The sequence below is a fragment of the Scomber japonicus genome, chromosome 4 (genome assembly GCF_027409825.1).
Source record: "Scomber japonicus isolate fScoJap1 chromosome 4, fScoJap1.pri, whole genome shotgun sequence".
Classification (NCBI taxonomy): domain Eukaryota; kingdom Metazoa; phylum Chordata; class Actinopteri; order Scombriformes; family Scombridae; genus Scomber; species Scomber japonicus.
Genome location: NC_070581.1, coordinates 8,650,446 through 8,672,098, shown reverse-complemented (window position 1 = coordinate 8,672,098; position 21,653 = coordinate 8,650,446). Strand labels below are relative to the sequence as shown.

Genomic DNA, 21,653 nt, shown 5'->3' with positions numbered 1-21,653 from the left:
CAACTGATATAATGATAGTATGATATTTTACAGTTTAACAATAAACTATTAAACATATTGTATAAAAACTAATTAACTGTGTTAAAAAATCAGCACATATCAGACAACATATTCACCAATACAGATAATATCAGCTGACTAATGTATCGGTCAAGTTCTAATAGACACAATCAAACTTTATGACGAGAGACATTTACAAAAAAGCCTGTAGTTTCTATGCACCATTATGGCAAATCAGTCCCACATCACAGGGGTCATGTTGCAATATGTTTGCAATCACGTTAGATGTATTTATTTTGTCAGGAGATGGATCACTTGGTGTGGCGACGATGCTGCTCCACCTTCTCCGGACAGCAAGCTTCAGTCCCCAGTGGTTCTGGAGAGAGCTCTTTCTTATGGACATTTCCCCTTTTTCTTATGGACATTATCTCTTTTGCTTTGGGATGTTATCTCTCTTGTTTTCGGACATTGTCTGTCTTGTTTTCGGACATCGTGTCTCTTGCTTACAGACATTATCTCTTTTGCTTTCGGACGTTATCTCTTATTTACGGACATTTGTCTGTCTTGCTTTCGGACATTATCCCTCTTTCATAAGGACATTATCCCTCTTTCATAAGGACATTATCCCTCTTTCATAAGGACATTATCCCTCTTTCTTACTGACATTATCCCTCTTTCTTATGGACATTATCTCTCATGCTTACAGGCATTATCTCTCTTGCTGCTTACGGACATTATCTCCCTTGCTTTTGGACATTGTCTCTCTTGCTTTCGGACATAATCTCTCTTGAGTACAGGTATTGTCTCTCTTGTCACTTTCAGACTCTGCTTGCAGACATTATCTCTCTTTCTTACAGACATTATCTGTCTGGCTTACAGGCTTTATCTCTCTTGCTGCTTATGGACACTATCTCCCTTGCTTGGAGATCCACATCCGAAAGCTTTTGCATCAAAGTCGCTGGTTGGAGAAGCTCCACGTCGTTCCTGCTTCCTTACAGATTACAGGCAACATTTTAACAGCAGCCATTGAGTGTTAGTTGAAATTAAGACATTAAACTTTATAGCCCTAGTATCATTACACCAAGGCCATCAACCAATCAGACTGTGAGATTTTAACTACTTGTTTTAGAGACGTTAGTATACACTGGGGTTACGGTTATAAAACGGTATGTTCTCTACATGAAGATGCTTGCAATGTTTTCAGAACAATATCCATTATTCAGTGGTGTTCATAATACTTCTGTTTTTTCTATTCCTTTTTTGCTTACTCTCACAGGATTTCTCCATTGGATTCACTGATGAAATATTGAAATACATTTTTATCCCATCAGCTAAAGGGAGAAGAATAAAGACATCACATTGTGTATTCATTTCATCTCAACTGCTTCACATTGAAATGGATAAAATGTGTGGTTACAATGCATCTGGATGTTAAAAATACTTGTATCTGAATTTTTGTCAACATCCCTTTTAATGTGCCACAGGAAAGACACAGGAAAAGCCACCTCCTTCTGTCCTTGTAATATATTTTAACCACCTCAGACAGAAAATGATTTTTAAACAGTCTTCATTTTTTCACTCCTGCAGGCGCAGTATGAAGCGTAAAGCCTCCTTCACCTGCCCATTTAACGGAAGCTGCACCATCACCAAGGACAACCGGCGTCACTGCCAGGCCTGTCGTCTCAAACGCTGCATTGACATCGGCATGATGAAAGAGTGTGAGTTAACCTCTCTGACCTCTGATATTGTACTAAAGCAATGCACCAGCAAGCAAACACGGAGAAAATGTATGCAGAGTGGCAAAACCTAAGCAGTGATTTGTATTTCATTTCTATGGATCATGAGGCAAAAACAGTAAATAACCCTGGTTTTGCTTTGTTTGTGTGTGTGTGTGTGTGTGTGTGTGTGTGCATGTGTGTTGTGTCTGTATGGGGTTCTTGCATCCAAGGCAATTAACACATGTGTATAATATAATTAACTGTAGTATAGTTTGAGATGGTAACATAAGTTTAGCTGCAAACATCCTGAATTTTCTAGCTGTGCTTTAACACTGTTCTGACAAACAGAATGAGCTTGAACCCTGCTAATAAGATCATTTAATTTATTTTCAATGCAATTTCATTTGGACAGTTTTCTGAAGCAAGCGACTGTACCTGAGATGAATCTAGTACTGTCTAACTCATATCACATGATGAACACGATAAAAAAAAAAAATTCTTGATCTATTTTAAAATGAAAATTAGTTGCTAAACGTTTGTGTATATTAGAGGCCTCCACAAAGACATTAAGAAGATAAGAATATTATAAAACTGACACAGATGAGACTAAAGGTAGACACTGAGGATGATATTAATGCAGGATGTAAAATGTTTGCCTCCTCTCGATGTCCCTTTGATGTAATATTAATATTAATGCAGCCGATGTAGAGCAGCTGCGTCTGATGCTGCTTCAGGAAAATGGTTAAGCCCTGAAAAGCACAGCTAATAATGAATTTAGTACAGTTAACTACCTCTTTTAATTCTTATGTTTTTGTACTCAAAAGGTATTTTAGGTAAAGCAAAATTTCAACCTCTTCTTGTGTTTACATGCAAAGGCAAAGGCAACGGCAACGAGAGGAAAGCAGCCCACAGTACAAATGGAAACATATCTGTAGCTGGTGTTATAGCAGCATATTTAATGAGCGTATAGAGGCTGGCTCACCTAAGGGCTTTTTTCCCCCCTTCTTTTTATATATTTCTGGCATTTCAGCTTCCAATTAGGACAGCAAAGTAAAAAAAAAAAAAAAGCTTCCAATGTTATTCAGTATTTAAATTGATGCAATACTCAACCCAAAATATCACTTCATTGTCTCTGGAGTCTCATCTAAGTACTGTATTGTAAATACATTCAGATAATAATATTCTATTGCAAGTTACTTTACTAGTTGTATAGAACTGTTATTGTTTAATTGATGCTTTTTATTAGGCTGTCATCATCATTATTACAATTGTGTGTGTATATATAATTGATTACATGATCTTTTTTCCAGTGATCTGTGTGAATACAGAATGCTCCATAAATTCTCAATAAGTTCTCATTCATGGTATTAGATTTGATGTCTCCCTATTGCATATGCACCCCTGTGTATTCCTCAGCAGCATTCATCTAATCGCACCAATGCTGATTTACTGGTGATGGAGACATGGAAGCACCCAAGATACTACAGTCAGTTCTTATAGTAGCCAGCCACTTACATATTTATCAGCATTTAGCTGGTGGCTGCTGCTAATTTTGTGCCCTGCCTTCTTCTTAAGGAATAGGCACGGAGGCATGTTTCCATAATGAGACAACTCACTCATACTCTGACAACTGGATTTAACTAACCTAAAGCTCTATAACGTTTAGATGTAGGAACTGCCTGGAGAAATTAGCATCAAGTTGGCTGCTGCTGACAGTAAACTGGTTTCCTGCTTGCATAGCATTTAATCAAATATTTAACAACATTCAGAAGGAACTGCAGCCAATAGAATCAGTGTCAGGGTGTAAATTGATCTGATTTGCAACAAGGAGACAGACAATGTTGAATATGCATAGGGAAGGTCGAACCATATGGCAAACTGAGGCTTGGGTTCAAATAGATGCTGCAAATAATCGGCAGTGTGCTTAATCCTGCCTTTATCTTGGAAGATGGCTCTATTAGCACTGCAGTTTAGATGAGTTCATTGAAAACATTCAGTTGAAATTGTGTAATATATTTGAATGGATATCTGACAATCCCTTTCTCTTAATCCTGTTGGTTATGCATATAGTACCAGGGTGTAATACAAGTAGAAAGGCCTCTGAAGGGAGAATGAGACATCACCTCACCCTTTGTTAATGCAAAATGACACGTTGTCACAACTGGTTCATAATAACCAACATCGAGGGGGGAACTTTCTTTTGTATGGGGACAAATCACATTATCCAGTAGTTATTACATCAGCGGCCATGCACGCCTCTTATTTCATTGTAAAATATAGAGGAAGTACCACTTTTCTCTTATAGCTGGATTGCAAGTCAATTTTCTGCAAACTCACCCAGCAGTAGGAGCACTGCATCCACAGAGCCATGACAAGCTTTAGATGACAAGAAGGGAATGAGAGAGAGAGAGAGAGAGAGAGAGGGAAGGAAGCGGGGGGCGGGGGGCGGGGGGTGGGGGGTTAAAATCCTTTTCAACAATAGCTCCCTGTCTTCAAAGAGACACACAATGGCCTGGCCCACATTTCATTCATAAATAGACTGTGTGTGTGTGTGTATGTGTGTGTGTGTGTGTGTGTGTGTGTGTTTGTGTGAAACAGAGATGATGAAGGGCAGGGTCCAGGCTGAAAACAACCAAGAAATAGCCACATGACAGGCTGGAGTGTCTGTACTTCACTGAGAGAAGATGAGCAAAAAACAAGTTGGAGGAGTGAGATTCTTATCAGTGTAAAGTGGTTTGTTGGAGTATCACAGCTGCCTAATATCTCTTCTATGCGTCTGTGTATTTTGTACTGCTTATACAAAATCGGAGCATTATCTATAATAGTAAACTTAAAATAAACAATGTGGCATCGATGCTCTCTGCCATTCCAAAGGTTGAGTCAGTCTGAGCTGAGAAGAAACAGCAAACATTAAAAGCATCATTTATGAACTCCTGTCATAGTCATCTGAAGGCAGCAGTTACTGCATGTGTTTGGTGTCTTAATTTGAGTGAAAAAGTTGTTATGGGCAACATATCCACTCTGGTTATATCTATTTAATATAGTGCGACATACACAAGGCAGATTTAAAATAACCCACGCATACTTCTGCGCTCTTGTTTGCATTAAACTGGTTGTTTACATCCCGGTACTCTAAACAGCTTCGGTTTATGTAGCACTTGTCAGTTTTGGAGACAGTGGATGCATGCAGACTCCTCCTACTAGAGTAAAGGAAATCAATCAGACTATTTAGAAATTTGCTGGTATGGTTGAGGTGATGCTGGCACACTTAAGCACTACTTACAGCATCGCCCTGATATAAAGTGCGTCTTAAAGATGTAATCCTTTTTACTTCCATCCTTACTTTCATTAAATGTACACATTATCTTCAGCCAGCAGTGTGTTTACTTCGAAAACAACTTGAGAATGTAAAATCAAACACAGCGCCTCATTACATCTGCATGCAGCTGTTAAACACACAGTCTTAATGAACTGGAAAATACAGAAGAATTACAGCTATAGAGGATCACCGCTTCTAAAAGTCTATAGAACAAGTCGCTCATATTCTCCACCTACATTAAACTGTACTGAATGGATAATGTTACTATAAATAATATACAGTGATTAACAAGAGCTACAGGCATACTGTATAGAATATATGGTTTGATTTATGAAGAATGGGCATGTGTGTTGTATAAAAGTATTGTACGTGATGAATTTTCAAATATGTCCATATCTTATATTATTGTCCACAAACATCAGACAACTTTAAATACAAAGAATGTAAAATAATTTTAAAAAATAGACAACTTGAAAAACAAATTGTTTCTAAAATGTTTTATTTTGTTGTATAACGTTAACTACAAATGTTGTACAATGTTTTAATCAACATTAGACACAAAAAAACATCAAAAGTCATGAGTCATGGTGTAACTGAGGACAACATAAAGAAAAGGAAACCACAAAGATAATCAGAAAGAGATCAGAAGTAAGTCACAAGTCACAAAAGTACTAAAAGTTCACTTCCTTTCACTCTACAGACGTGATGTTGTGCAAAAGGCTCATGACCTGACCCAGGTTATTCTTTTTCTCCTATGAAAAATATATAAATCAAGTTCAGGTTAAGTAGGTCATGGTTGAACCAGGAAAAAAACAGTGTATCCATGTCACTGTGTGTGTGTGTGTGTGTCCTTGTTTTGTTCTGTGAGCCAGTTTGATCATTATATGAGCTAATAATAATTAAAATATATGCTTAAGCCAGGATAAAGGTGTAGCAGTGAGTGGAGAATTGAAAGCCTCACAGTAATAGCAGTGGGTTTTTTTTTTTGGGTCTGACCAAGGATCACATACACATACATAGAAGCATGTGATATTGATAAAGCAGACACTTGTCTGTATGTATATTGTTGTTGTTGTTGTTGTTGTTGTTGTTGTTGTCTGGGTTTATCATTGGGGAGTCTGCCTTTTGGTCCTGTGACTTGTTTAAGTTGCTCATATGACAAACTACTGACAATGATCCCAACAGTCTCTTATTTGTGTGTACAGTAAAAACAGTCAGTCCTTGACTGTATCCTGAAGTAATGTACAGTCTAATTCAATTGCAGTACAGTATGTTTGTATGCAGAAAATATGACATATTTCTCAGGATAACTTTTTTTAAGTCAAAGCTCTAGCATCACTTGTAGTATACAGAACATCTTAATTGTTATTGTTAGACCAACACATTACAAACAGCACTTAGTTAAAAATCAGAAAAAAGGTGGTGTGCCAGAAACTTCTACTCTGAAACTACTTTAAAATAAAATAATTAGAATGAGATTTATGTCCTCGTTACTCAGTGGCTTCTTGAAAGAGATTTTAATTATTTTGTAATTAAAATTCCCTAATGTACAGTTGATGAGGGTAAACAAAAAAAAATCAATAGCTATTAGTCGTAGTGTTCATGAATGCATCACAGAATATTAATTACAACTGAGGCACTCTGTATGTTTGTGTTTGACTCTCCTTATGCTGCCCTGTCTTTACATTTGTAGCATAATCTAAGTTTAATAAGCATTCAGATTAGAGGTGTGTGTGTTTGTGTGTGTGTGTGTGTGTGTGTGTCCTCTGTGAGTGAGCAGTGCCAGCTGATTGCAGAGTAAACACTGCTGTGCTGTCCCTGTTTGAAGTTAGAGAGAAGCCAAGAGAATAGCCCTTATATGTGTGTTGTGAGTGTGTTTGCATGCCTGCCATGTTTGTATATTTGCACAGGCGAGTATCTAACAGGATTAGAATCACAAGGCGGGTTTCTGAAACGTTTTTGCCTTCAGACCATTGAATTCCCGCACTCGGTGTCTGTCGGTGGCAAAGCTTCTCCCGCGGCGATGCCCTCCACTTGCCTCCCTCATTTGTATTCTCCATTCTCTCTCTTTCTCCAGTCTTTTTGTATTCTGCCTCTCTAACAACCTTTTTACACCTGATTACCATAAGTGCCAGATGTTCAAATTGTAGTCGGGACAGACCAAAATCACATTAGAGGTAGGTGAAACAAAGCTTTTTAGCAAATGAGGAAAGGATCTTGATGTATTCATTCATAAGAAGCAGGTGTGTTACCGGTTAAATTCCAGAGTAGATACAATCTAGTGTCACCTAATGTTTACACAGCCCACGTCTGCCTGGCAGCAGTACAACACTTCCATCGTGATCTGTTGATAAGCCATTTTGCATCACACTCAGCTATGTGGGCACCCTGACACGTGATTGAAACTTAAAATTTACTCCAGGAAGATCACACCTCAGGGGCAATAGTGGAGAAATATTTGGCCACACACCAAACCCAGCTTGACATCTATCACACACAAATCTGAGCGTCTCATGTATTTAGCTGGTTGGCCGACCGGTTAATGAGTAAGCCTGCTGTTAAACTCAAGGGGGGGCCCTCTGTAACTCTCCCTCTTTGCCAGCGACTCTCTGGCACTACCGGTGCTGACCGAACTTTTCTTTTTTTTTTTTTTTATCAACACCCTCTCACCACCTCTCACTGTTTCTCCTGTTTCTTTTCTCTCATTACTCCTCTCTGCCATACAGGAGCACCACATCACCACATCCAAAACAGCAAACTCTTTTTTTGGTGAACTACTCAGCGCCTGCCAAACGCAGTGGGGTGGTCAAAGATGTTCCTTTGATGGTCTCTTGTGTGTTCTTTTTTCTTTTTTTCGTGGACTCTTGCCTTAATGATGCCATCCAAGGGCTCTAACTTGGCTTGAGGCTGACTGGTTCAATCATGTCCCCAGCCTTAGAATAGTCGCTTTGACGCCCCGTGCCAAACTTTGACCAAACTGCGCCTATTCATGATTGGGTTTTTTCGTGCCACATACTTGGATGTCCTCACCGCAAGGAGTGGTTCTAGGCAGTCTGCTCCTGGCATCGGGGACTGGATGGACATTGGAGAGCTGCCAAAGCCTAATTAATGACGGTGGGGTTAAAGGAGATGAAAGCCAAGCAAATCCTTTTGGTTAGCTAAGCAGTCCGATTCATTCAGCTGCCTTTTTAAGCCCGTGTAGCCAAACTCTTGTTGTTGTTGTTGTTGTTGTTGTTGTCGTTTTTGTTTGTTTGCCTGCATCACCACATCATGCGGTTATGTAACGCCACTTCTGTGGTTGCAATCCAGGGTGCAATCACTGCAAATCTACTTTAAATATAGTTGTTTACAGCTTACGGCCTCCAGGAAAACAACCGGTGTTTAGTATGAAGAGAATGATTTTATTTATTCATCCACGGTAACTCATCTGTCTATTTAAATGAGCAGTTTGGTTTATTTATTCCTTTTAATCCAAATGCAGTATGTGCTGACCGTCACACACACACACAAAAAACCTGGCTACGTAGACGTTGCTTGCCACCTGATGACATATTTTATTTTATTTACAGACGAGGCGCTCTCGGAGGTCTCAGGGAAACCAGAATTTGCTGTTTAAGCTATTATAACTTCATAAAAACAGCTAATTGAGAGCAGGCTATTCAGAATATGAAAAAGTAATAGTGTAAGGACATAAGAGAGCACTTAGACTGCATGAGCAAGGTCTCTATCTCTGTAAAAATGGTACACCCAGACCCATAAACCCTAAACAAATAGCATCATTTTATGAAGCTAAATTTAATGTCTATAAAATATGAATAGTTAGACAGTTTTCCCATCGTATCCGCATGCTTTGTGACCTCATGGCTCGGGGCCTGTCTCTTTTTGGCAACCGCGGTCTGTCTGGCAGTCTTGCCGTCTGTCAGTCGGGGCCTGCACAGTCGAGCGCTTCACGGGTAATCGGTCACTGTGGCAGAGTCAAAAACGATAATACGGGCCGAGGCATTCAGGGGTCAGCGCTTTACTCCAGCAGCGACTATGGGGCGAGCGACAGAGCCGGGCTCTAGACCTGCATGACAAGAATAACTGTAAATAACCAGTGAAGTAGTTAATTATCTGTAATGTTTTTGAATTGGGCAATTTCTTTGTTCCCTTTGTGTGCGCTATTATTAGAGTGCCACAGTCTGAAGATGAAAAGCCACGTGTAATTAATGCGTTGCGGTCATGATGTGAAATGTGTGGCAAATTTTTTATTTAAAAAAAAAAAAAAATGGTTTCAGTTGTAAGTATTTGCTCTAAAAATATTCACTTGTGTGTGCCTGGTGTGTTATTATCTCTATTCTCTGTATAATTTGTCTGTGTGTGCTGGGAAGCTTGCAGTGTGTTCCTATTGTTGTCAGCAGGGTAATGCTGATGACATAACACACTCACTGCTTCTCTCTCTAGCATTAACACTGTAGTATATATAATAAACACACACCTGAATATGGTACACTGCATGCATAACTAACTACTGCACACGTACAGTATGTGAAAGGTTCACATACACTGTGTATGTCGGTGGGGTTGTTTACTTCAGGTTGAGCATTTCCTGACACATATTGTACTTGTCATAACCACACAGTGAAACTTTATGCCGCCTGCTTCTCATTTTCTAAAATCTCTTTTTTTTTTCATGATCTAAAGTTTCCTGTTTCACACTTTCCACTCTGCAGCACACATTGAGATATTAGACCTTTCCTGACTGATGTCTAACTTCAAAGAGAAAAAATATTGTGTGTTCTCACGCTTAACTGAATTAAAATGCATACAGAAAAACCCCAAAGGATGTGATACCTGCTTGACTGTTGAAAGTGGCCTTTCTACATCAGCTGCTCAGTGAAGGTTTTGGTAGATCTCAGAGGGCTCTGACATACCAGCTATTAAAGCCTTCTTCCAAAGAGCAGGCCTGAACTATGAGTTAGAATTAAAATTTTAAAAAGGCAATAGACTGAGATGCTGTAGCCAACGTGTGAGTGCATCTGCTCGAGTCATTCACGCGTGGCACCCCAACACAGCCCTTCCAGAACTACTCGGGTGCATAAGAGTGCCTTATTTATCGCTCGGCTGCAGTCATTCTGTCATCCACACTGTGTTTTGACTGCAGGGTTCTGCTTTGTTATTTGCAGCAACATGCTCATATTGATGTGTGAAGCTATAGGAGTGATTGACAGTACCTTCAGGATAAACTTCACAATTCCAGCATTTTGACATGAAGGCAGTGGTTGTCAACTTTTACTGTAATGCCACTGCAAGAAATGGTAGCAAAGCCAAGTCAGGTTAGCTAAAGTTGCAAAAAGAATGACATTGTAACCGTTTTATTTTAATAGTAGCAGAGCATATCAGCAAGTACTTGAATATAATTGATGTAAATCTGTTAGGATCTGTGATGAATAATGAGTGTAGGGAATATTAAAACCATGAAGTACTGTGATGCACCAAGACATGTGGGACACGCAGCATGCAAACCCCAACAATTCCCAAAAGATCCACCCATGTCATCCAACCCTAAGAGAGTCACTATAAACAGTGTGTCTAATCCATTCTACAGTCTCCTCCACTCCTCCCATGCAGTCATGAATAAAGCAGAAGGCACTTAAACATCCAACACCCGCTGCATCAGCTGTATGAAAGGGCAGCAGACATGACAGGTCTTTTTCTGTGTGCCAGCCTGAGGAAATGTATGTTTCATGTAACCCAGGATGGAAATATTTGTAGCTTTAATTACAGCTCCTTCAACTAGTTTTGACAAGCAAACTTTAGTTTAATTGCTGACTAGTAGCACTTCTTTTACTCTCCGTGTCTCACAGTTAAAGTCACAATTCAATCTGGATCATTATTGCTGTGATCTTAAACAGTTCAGGCAATACTTTTGGGACATAAATATCCTTAACTTATATCTCTTTTTAAAATGTCTTGATGCAGATATACTTATTTTTTTAAAGATTACATACAGGCTTTTATTTTGATGCTTAGGCAGTATTGGTTTCCATACTTTCAGGCATACACACACAGTTGTTTCAGCTTCATAGAAAACAGTTTTATTTATGACCTGCTAACACACTTAAAGCTCCTCCAGTGTCACTTCAGGAATGGTTGAAAATGATCTCCTGTGTACCAACATTGTAATGCAGATGGTACAAAAGAGAGTTTGGTGTCACTAGGTTATGTGACGTGTGTGTGTGTGGAGCTGTGAGAGTTACAAACGGTGGGAAGAGCCCAGATCAATTACAATCGAGTGATGCTTGCTGATAATGGAGTTACCACTTGATTAAATCCAAGACTCTTTTGCAACTTTCCTTTCCGTGGCTCTTTTTCATTTTTCCTTTTGATGGATTCGAACTAGGAAAAATTCTCATTCCACAATCCAGATTTTTAATGTTTGATTGACAGTGACGATTCAACAGTTTATGCATGTGGTTTGTTGTGTTGATTGAAAACACAAATGATGATTTCCTTGTGTTTGTATCTTTCATCCTTTCATCACTTTCTGTTAGTATTTGTGAATGTTTATTCCTGACAGATATTTTAACAAATTGTCTCTCTTGTTCTATATTCCAGTCATCCTGACAGATGAGGAGGTTCAGAGAAAGAAAGAAATGATATTGAAGAGGAAGGAGGAGGAGGCAGCCAGGGAGGCGATGAGGCCGCGGCTGAATGATGAGCAGGCTCGCATCATCTCCAGCCTGGTGGAAGCTCACCACAAGACCTACGATGCCTCCTATTCTGACTTCTCTCGCTTCAGGGTTAGTCCACTACAAAGTTTCTTCCTTTTACCAAATCCACACTCTCATTATCATTGGCACAGAATCACTTTGTTGTTTGTTAAGAATATGGCTGGAGCAGGTTTTGATGTTTAGGTGGGGAGGTGGGGTGGTGGGTATGGTATCAAGCAATAGTGCTACGTTTTCCAGTAAAAATCTGATGGGTTTCTGTGTCCTAAACAACTGGTGTTTAACCAAAAAACGTAATAATAGGATGAGGATAACATCTGCTCTGGTTTACCACAACACCATTCTCTCTTTTAGTTTGTACCCATGACTGTAATTGGTCAAAGTAGACTACAATTACAGCTCGAACACCATAAAAGGCTTCAATATGCTCTCTGGTGTAGTATCTTGTGTCCTCATGTCAGTTAACGCTAGAACAGCCAGGGGGCTCTATAAAACTAAAACCACCAATTGTTAATATTAACTCATTCACCTGGCTACTGCATTTCTATTGCTTTGTTTATAATCTAAGTATCGTATTTGATTGCTTTTTTGGCCATCAGTATAAATGAGGGTAAAATTACACTGAAAATGGGCGTTACAAGTAAACACATGCATAATTGGGTGGTGTGAGATCAACATAAAACGACATTCATCACATAATGAGATGACTCATTTATTTAAATTACCAAAGTAGCCTAAATGGACAATAATGAGCCCTAATAACAATAAACAACCACTGCACTTATGTGTGATTTAATGTTGCAACAAAATCAACAAAGACAACTGCACAATTTCACCTCATCAATTATTCATTTAGGCATATAAGCTTTTTTTTTTTTTTTTTTTTTCTTTCTTTTTTTAAATTTACATCATAACAAACATCATAAACAAATATATATTTCTCTTTTGGTTCCATTCATAAAAACAGATAAAAGGATGATCAAATGAATAATCAATGAACTATCAATTGGTTTAACACACAATGAATGTTTGTATAGAGGTTAAATCATCTTCATTAGAACACATGTGTCCTTCAAACACACAGCTTTCCTACACTTCCGCTATCCTCCTCCTTCTATTTTTTTCTGATTTATTATGACTTGACGTAGCTTTCAGATTACACACTCCAAATAATGCTGTTACCTAGCAACTTATTTTAAACGTGAGCTGTGTGAAAATAAATGCATTTCATTTACAGGTCAATTTTTACCTGGCTGCACTTTTTAAATCTGGATTCACCACAACAGGGGGTGCTTCACAACATTATTTTAGGAAAAGTCAAAAACTGAGGAACATGAATACATAAAAATGTATATATTTTTAAAAACACCGGAAAAACCACCACGTGTTAATTTTTATTCCGATCACATGAGTTTTTCATACACATGCTGCTAGAATTGGTGGTGACAGCCAGATTTATGAATGGGTGGTATTTGAGCATATGTGTAGTGCGTTTGTGGGGAAGAGTGGGAACTTCACTATGTATGTACAAGTAATGAGAGTCAGCACCACGCCTTTTGATCTTGAGATAGCTGTAAATAATGTCTGCAACCACAGTCATATTTACTTCAGACCAACACGTCAGCTACCACCGCCTGTGTGTGTGTGTGTGTGTGTGTGTTTTTAATATACTCGACACCAGTAACACGAGTCACCAAAGGCATTTAACCACCAGCCAGAGGCGTCGTATTTTCTCCCTTCATGTCACGAACCTGATACTTTTAGACGGCGCTCCTCGCAAACGGCCACAACAATCGGGTCGTCCAGCGAATGAGACGGAGGATACAGATTGGAATGAAAGTCTCCCGACGTTTCTCCCTCTCTCTCTGTCCTTGATTTATTGGTGTCAAGTGGGATTCTAGCACACACTGTGCAGACAGCCACAACCACACTCAAAAAACAGCTTCTTTTTTTTTTCTTTCTTTCCCCCTCGGATATTGAGTTGTAGCTGTCACTCTGAACTGAATGAGAACCTTTTTTAAAATGAACAAGTCAATTAGTCCTTAAAAAACAAGCGTTTGAAATGATCAGCAATGATTGTCTGTAAGATAAATAACATGGATGCAGACTTAATAAGGTCATAGAGGACATTTAAAAACAATGATGTCATTTAACATTAATCTTTGTGCAAACATACAAATAAACCAGCACACATTAGGATTAGAGAGTTTATTTGACTTTTCTAGAAGGTTACAAGTGTTTAACCAGCACTTTTGTGCACATCATCAGGTTTGCTGAAAACCTTTTATGTAGCCTACTAAAAAAAGTAAGAGATGTTCTTAATCCTAGAGCCTTGTTTCACAAAGCCAGGTCACTGAGTAAAGACCCAGAACCCACTCAAAGAAAAAATGAAAGTAATAAAGACCAGTTCCAGGTTTTCCTCAGCAGAGATTTCCAGGTAATTAGCTAACTCTGCTTGGTGAAACAGTCCCCCCGGTGTGTGGTGATTATTTGCACTTGTACGTTATTTGATTCTTCACCAGGAGGCACCACAGAGGAACCCAGCAGTGCACAGAGATGTGAATGTACTACAGTGAGGAGGATATTAATGTCTGATTTTTGTGTGTGTGTGTGTGTGTGTGTGTGTGTGTGTGTGTGTGTGTGTGTGTGTGTGTGTGTGTGTGTGTGTGTGTGTGTGTGTGTGTGTTCACAGCCTCCAGTGCGTGAAGGCCCAGTAACACGCAGTGCCAGCAGAGCCGCCTCCCTTCACTCTTTGTCTGATGCCTCCTCTGACTCATTCAACCACTCACCTGGTGAGATACACAAACAAGACTCTTCTCCTCTCATCCTTGTTCCCTTTCAGGCATCGAGCTTGTCTTTACAAAAGATATAGCCTTGAAGAGAGCTATTAAATTTAAACACACTAACAAAAATAAGCAGTAACTCTACGCTCACTATCTGCCTCTGCTGTCAATTCAGCGTATCAGTTGAAAACCCATTCAACACTCACACTTATACAACCACTACTCTTTACCCTGTAAGGCTCCTCAATTCCTTCCATTCAGAAACATGCACACATGCATGTATAATTGTTGAACCTATGACATAAAATGCATTGCTTTTTCATACTGTATTCATTGCTAAGATATATGTGTATTTATCTTTTGCATGTCCTTGTTGCTGCTCTTTGTTACTAAAAAGGTCAAATGTCCAACTTTAAGTGTGAAGGTGAGGAGAGTGACGAGTGTCACTTGAAATAGAAAAAAGCTTTTGTGCCTTCCTTTAACAGCTGCTCATTGTGGAGCATAGCCGCATATCCTCAGGTCTTCAAGAGTTTGAAAATGCCTTTTGGATGTCTTCTAGCTATTACTCTTTTTATTTTAGAACAATTTAAACAGGATTATGCAAACAACGACCTCTCGCAGCCAGTTCAGGGCCGCCTGCGAGAGGCCCGTTAACCTTTCACCGGCTCTTTGCTATTTCCGTACGTTTAAAATGCTTCCTTGTAATCACTTCCTTACTCTGCCCCTCCCCTCTACTTGTTTTTCTCCCCCGTCCTTGTCTTGTCTCCTTAATCCCCTCGTCAAACAGAGTCGGTGGACACCAAGATGAACTTCAGCAACCTGTTAATGATGTACCAGGATGGCGCTAGTAGTCCAGACTCTAGTGAGGAGGACACAAAGCTTTCCATGCTGCCCCACCTGGCTGACTTGGTTTCCTACAGCATTCAGAAAGTCATAGGCTTTGCCAAGATGATCCCCGGCTTCAGGTACAAATTAGATGCACTGCAATAATAGTCAAGTATAGGTAGAGTTTGGGGTTTCAGGACGGGATGATCAATGCCTATCAACCAATCAAACTTTATTTATATAGCACCTTTCATTACAGGTTAATATAGTTCAAAGTGCTTCACAGTTGATTGACAAGCTGATAATAACAAAATAAAGTCAAACAAAATTTGAAAACATCAAAACAAATACAATAAAAAGACTATAAACCGTTATGTCACATTTAACTTGTCATTTGGTTGTCAAGAGAATATTTTTCAGATTGATGGATAAGGAAAGTATAGTAATTGCTAGTTCCAAATGTAATTTAATGAATAGTTCTAATGGTTTGCTGTTAGTGTACTTACACTGTAATTTTACTTCCTTCAGACACATAGCAGCTTAGACTGACTCGTACCTGTAGGTCAGCAGAAAGACCTTTTTAATTCCCTTGGAAGAGCTGCAATATATGTTATATTCCTCTAGTGTCCTAACTAATATTGTAGCCATGTTGAAAAGTAAGCTGTATTACCCTTGCATCTAGTAATAATTTGTTGACTGGCAAAAATGTAGTCGCGTCCAACCAGTAGCACGTACAGACACAAAGGCTAGCTGCCTGAACGAGCCCCCCCCCCCCCCCCCCCCCCCCCCAACACTCAGGGCACATTGATTTGCAGCCTACGTGTACGCTGGATGTTATTGGGTGAGGCGAGATGCTATTATCACTCCCAAACAAACAAGCTCTTCCAAGAATAAGCCGGAACAGGCTGTAGCTTCATAAACACACGCTGAGCCGGCTGAGAAATAAGTTTATAAATGTATGCACACACAGAGATCACATAATAAAAGAATAGAGAAGACGTATCCGCCATATGGCCGTAACGCATACAAGTGTTATTTGGATTCATGTTTTGAGACACAGAAATGAACATGCATAATAACTGTTGATGTCCAGGCAGCTTTATTATTGTATACATTTATTCCTCCTGCTGGCCTTGTTGCAGTGCGTCATGGGTATATTGTTCAAATATTTAGAGGCGAGTCTCGGGTGTGTGTCGTTTTTCTACGGGAACATGAGTCTGAGATTGCATTGTTTTTCTAGAATAGACTCTAAAAACATGACAATCTAGAGCCTTTATACACATCTAAGCATGAACTAGAAGGTTTCACATTTTTCTCATTGTTGTCCTTTAGATAAACTGGGACATGATGTCCATTCTCCATGGTGTCCTTGAGTTTTAACTTCAATTGATTTCCACCTTACTTTCTCTGTGAATAGAAGCTGTGGATATTTCTTCATTCAGCAGGCTTTTCAGCAGGAGATTCAGACCTTGGCATCACCAAAAGTTTGCTCACAGAAAATTGTCAACACTGCTCCTATCTAGTTTCTAAGCCATTCCTTAGGTATTAGTGTTTGGAAAACTACTACTACTTTCCATCTGTAAGTCACATGGTGTAACACTGCAGTCATTCAAGCTATATGAATCCCCCCCCCCCCCCCCCCCGGAAAAACACTGACGCTGAAATCATGAATGATATGACACTCTGTTTAGCACAACAGCTACCAAATGATCAAGATCAAACAAGTGGATAAGTGCTTGAAATGAGACTTTTGGTTTAAGTTGCCGCCACTTCTTTCACTCTGTTTAGACGATAAATATTTGCTGTAACATAGGGGTCTTGAGTGTTGTGAGGAGGGGTTTGCTGAAGACACGCGATGTCTGCATGCATTGTGTGTGAGTGTGTGTTTGTGCGTGCTTTTGTGGCCACACAAAGCCCGGGGTTGGAAACTCTGTTGCCACAGTAACCAAATAATACATTCATTGTGCACACTGCGCTTATCAGGCTCCCCTCACGCACGCACGCATGCTCACACGCAGGCACACACACACACGCTCACACGCAGGCACACACACACGCTCACACGCAGGCACACACACACATTTGCATGTGTAGGTGGGTAAGTAGAACTTTCTGACAGATAAATACCTGTTATCTGTTAAATGGATCTGGTTGTAGGATGGAACAATGCGGTGTGTGTGTGTCGAGAATGAGAATGTTCTGGGTGTGTGTGTGGGGGGGGGGGGGACATTTTATCTGGAGTGGTCATTTTACCGGTGTGTCGAGTGAATTTTTATCCCACTTATTTTGCACCACTTCAGCCGCTGAGTGTTTTCACAGATTGTGTTTACTTGCCACACACAGCCAAGGGAGACAACTTGACAGACATTTGTCGTAGCGAGCCAACGACACACACCCACCATCATATGCGCGAACAGTCAAGATTGATTTCAAAAGTTAGCACAGACTCCCCTTTTTATGGAACTCTCATTTTTCTGCAGTGTCCATCTGGTTTGCTCTTGTATCTCATACTCCAACTGCATGTGTGTGTTCCAGAGAGCTGACAGCAGAAGATCAGATCGCCCTGCTCAAGTCGAGCGCCATCGAGATCATCATGCTGCGTTCCAACCAGTCGTTCAGTCTGGAGGACATGTCCTGGAGCTGCGGAGGACCTGACTTCAAATACTGCATCAATGACGTTACGAAGGGTCGGTTGCATCTCTGAACTATAATAAATACACGATTGGTGGCTCGATGTCATGTGTTTTTAACTCCTAGGCATTAACACATGAGCAGACTCTGATACACATGACTACACACACAGCACTTAAGAGGCCCTTGCTTATTGATTACACATGCTCTCAATTCACACGCTCCCCGTCTCCCAAGCGTACATGATGCTCTGGAAGTTTCCATTAAATTTAAAGTGCCACGACAATAAAAAGTGACTGTGAACACAAGCGCGCACACACACAAACATACAGTGACACACAAGGCAGCTGATGACACAGCTGTGATTTTTTTTTTTTTTCCCCTAACCAGTATATATAACAAGGATCACCCACACACTGCTTTTCTACGCACACTTGCACATTACTATGAGGTTTCAACATCAGGTATTTTCATGGAGGCAATAAAGCAGCCACAAACAAACATCCAGTTCTTATTCGCTCGCACGTGCAGGACAGGAAGTAATGCTCTCTGTCCGCAGTGCATAAATACACGCGGAGAGAAACAATTTTTCAAGCCCGCCGCTGTATAAAGTGCATTTTTCGTTTATAAAGTGTAGCGTAAATACAGGAAAAATGTGTGCAATGTGTTTAACGGTGCCTTTCTGTCTTATGTCTATGTCTATGCCTATGTAGCTGGTCACACTTTGGAGCTGCTGGAGCCACTGGTGAAGTTCCAGGTTGGTCTCAAGAAACTCAACCTGCACGAGGAAGAACACGTACTGCTCATGGCCATCTGCCTGCTCTCCCCAGGTAAACCGCTAATGCCACCTTCAGCACATTAAGGTGTTAAATAGCAATGCAGCTTCAGAAATGGATGTTTGTGAGCTTTCAGTGATGGTGAATTAACTTCATCACAATGAGGCCATCCAGCAGCAAGGCCAAACTGTGCCTAGGAACATTATTCCATTATTCTATCTAGTTATAACCTTTGAAGAGAAATTAAATGAAAAGTTGCTCCAAAGTAGAGAAGAGATTATTTGCAAAAACACCATCAACTGAAGCACTGGTGTCTGTACCCATTTCAACCTAGCAATGTGAATCAGTCTCAAAACCAAAACATAACATGCAAACAAAATCCTACTTGGTACTATATTTTGTTCAGAAGCTGTCTTAGGTATGAAAAGTACACTTATACCCCCTATTTAAATCTCCCAAAGCATGTGGAGAAACCTGTTGGAATACATAAAATGTCAGGCATGTCTTTTTGTTTTTGCTTTACACTGTCAGTCATTTGCTGACAGTACTGTAAAGCTCAGAGTGTCCCAACAACATGTGACCTTTACCCCTCAAACACTGACACTCTGTGCTATCATAAACTAATATTTGTGGTGCGTTCCAGGCCTGTGGACATACAGTGAAAACTCAAAACAATGTCAAAGTGCTTATTTGTGTTCTTAAAACCTTAAAAACTGTAGAAAATGTATATTACAAGTCAATAGGGGGGTGATAAAGCACATGTTATGTAACCTTGTAATAGTGTAGCTGATGAATCACCTCCTTTTTATGACATGAGGGAGTAAGAGGAGTTGGGAGTAAAAGAAGGTGATTGTTCATACACCACAATTGTATATCGTAAATATTAAAATATATCCTTCTCTGACTGACATTCTCTTTCCTTCTCCATCCGTTCACCTCCCCATCTCAACCTCACCCTTATCTACTCTGTGACCTCACTGATAATGGTCCTCCATTTCCTGCCTCCGCCCTCCGCTCCATCCCATCCGGCCCTACAACGACAGATCGTCCCGGCGTCCAAGACCACGCCCGCATCGAGCAGCTTCAGGACCGTCTGTCGGAGGCGCTGCAGGCCTACATCCGAGTCAACCATCCGGGCGGACGCCTCCTCTACGCCAAGATGATCCAGAAGCTGGCCGACCTGCGCAGCCTGAACGAGGAGCACTCCAAGCAGTACCGCTCGCTCTCCTTCCAGCCGGAGCACAGCATGCAGCTCACCCCGCTGGTTTTGGAAGTGTTCGGCAGCGAGGTGTCATAGCAGAGACGGAGGCGCGTGTGCATACATACACACACTCAACACACACAAGATGATTAACCAACCCGTACCGCCTTTCCCCCCCAGAAAACCCCCGGCCTTGATACAACCCTGGACATGTGGGAGAAAGATGGATTATGAAATAGCTAGACAGTTCACCTCTTTGTCATCTGCCATACTCCTTCTCTTCCTCCTCACCTCCAAGCAGCAAGAGTCAGATGCCTGGACCTCTGGATTTATGGATATGACACCTGAATATGCTGTGGATTTCTGCGGCACTTGGATAACAAGATATATATATATTTTGACCGCTGGATTTGCAAACACAGTAGCGTGTTACATTTCATTATATCACGCAGATATCCTGACTCATTGACATCTGGAACGGGCGGATCTCTCCACATCCACAAACTCCTCATCACCACCTTACCGGGCATCACTGCTAGATTCCTTACATTGTTTTCCCAGCGTGACGGACGGATGTGACAGCCACATCCCTTTTTTATGATCGTCCTTATTACATTGCTCCATGTTCACATCATTGCAACGTCAGATTGGAATAGATACACAGATTTACAGTTATTAACAATGCTGGCACTTGTGAGGTACAGCTACTTCATTAGTGTTAAATAGCTATAAGCTATTGTTGATTTTACAGTTTGTTGACAGCAAAGATATCCAAATATATTTAACATCAACATGGCTAAGCTTACAATAATGTAATTGAAATACTTGGCCTACTGGTTTAAAAGTACTTCATTAAGATCAGAGTCTAGCAGGTGTGTTCTCCTGCTTAGCTCTCTGTATCTGTATGATCAAGGAGAGGTGTCAGATGGTTAGCTGAAGTGAGGAAAGCAAGTTTAAAGTAGGAAACGTTTCAGTATGGGAATGGTGGGAAGAAATACCTCTGGAGTGAGAAAAGGAGGTTGGATGGATGGAGAGAGTTGCTACAGTTGAAATTCCTTATTTGTTCACATGACAAAAGGGTATTTCATGAATCAAGAATGTATGTATAATGCTATATGAATATTAAATGATACGTATAAGCTGATATATATATACATATATATATACACACACACACACATTTATATATATATATATATTTAAGAGAGCGAAACATGGTTGCTTCCATGGAAGCAAATAGTTCTGAGTGTTGTATAATGTAGAGGATTTGAAGGTCCCTCCTCAGTTTGTGTGTGTGTGTGTGTGTGTGTGTGTGTGTGTGTGTGTGTGTGTGTGCACACGTGTATGTGTCATCCTTTAAAAGACAGATGCACACACACACCCACAAACACACAGACACACACACATAAGAAAGCGCTGAGAAGTGTGTGAGGAGTCCTTGTATTTTTGTGATGTGTGTACAGTATATGAGAATATTGATGGACCACAAGGGGGTGTGTGTACAGGCTCTGACTGAGGGTTTAGTGCAGGGAAGCACTTCTCTGTTGGATTTTCTCGTTTTTTGGACCTGTGAAGCTTGTAGACTGACATAAGCAAACACATCGTCATGTTTCGTGGATAGTGATTATCCAAAATATTTGTTCGGCTGGTTAGATTGCTGCTAAGACAGTTAGAGCTAGATAGTTGGACA

General features: G+C 40.3%; 1 protein-coding gene across 2 annotated transcripts in view; it reads left to right on the top strand.

Annotated features, from left to right (window-relative positions):
• The window catches only part of LOC128357858 (vitamin D3 receptor A), a 71,729-nt gene extending 50,494 nt beyond the window's left edge, over positions 1 to 21,235 (top strand). For both annotated transcript variants that reach the window (XM_053318253.1, XM_053318254.1), the window contains 7 exons: positions 1,588 to 1,718; positions 11,635 to 11,819; positions 14,440 to 14,539; positions 15,318 to 15,495; positions 17,891 to 18,042; positions 18,700 to 18,816; positions 19,806 to 21,235. In XM_053318253.1, the coding sequence (XP_053174228.1) occupies positions 1,588 to 1,718; positions 11,635 to 11,819; positions 14,440 to 14,539; positions 15,318 to 15,495; positions 17,891 to 18,042; positions 18,700 to 18,816; positions 19,806 to 20,059 (1,117 nt within the window). In that variant the 3' untranslated portion in view covers positions 20,060 to 21,235. The remainder of the gene's footprint in view (positions 1 to 1,587; positions 1,719 to 11,634; positions 11,820 to 14,439; positions 14,540 to 15,317; positions 15,496 to 17,890; positions 18,043 to 18,699; positions 18,817 to 19,805) is intronic.
• The last annotated feature ends 418 nt before the right edge of the window (positions 21,236 to 21,653 follow it).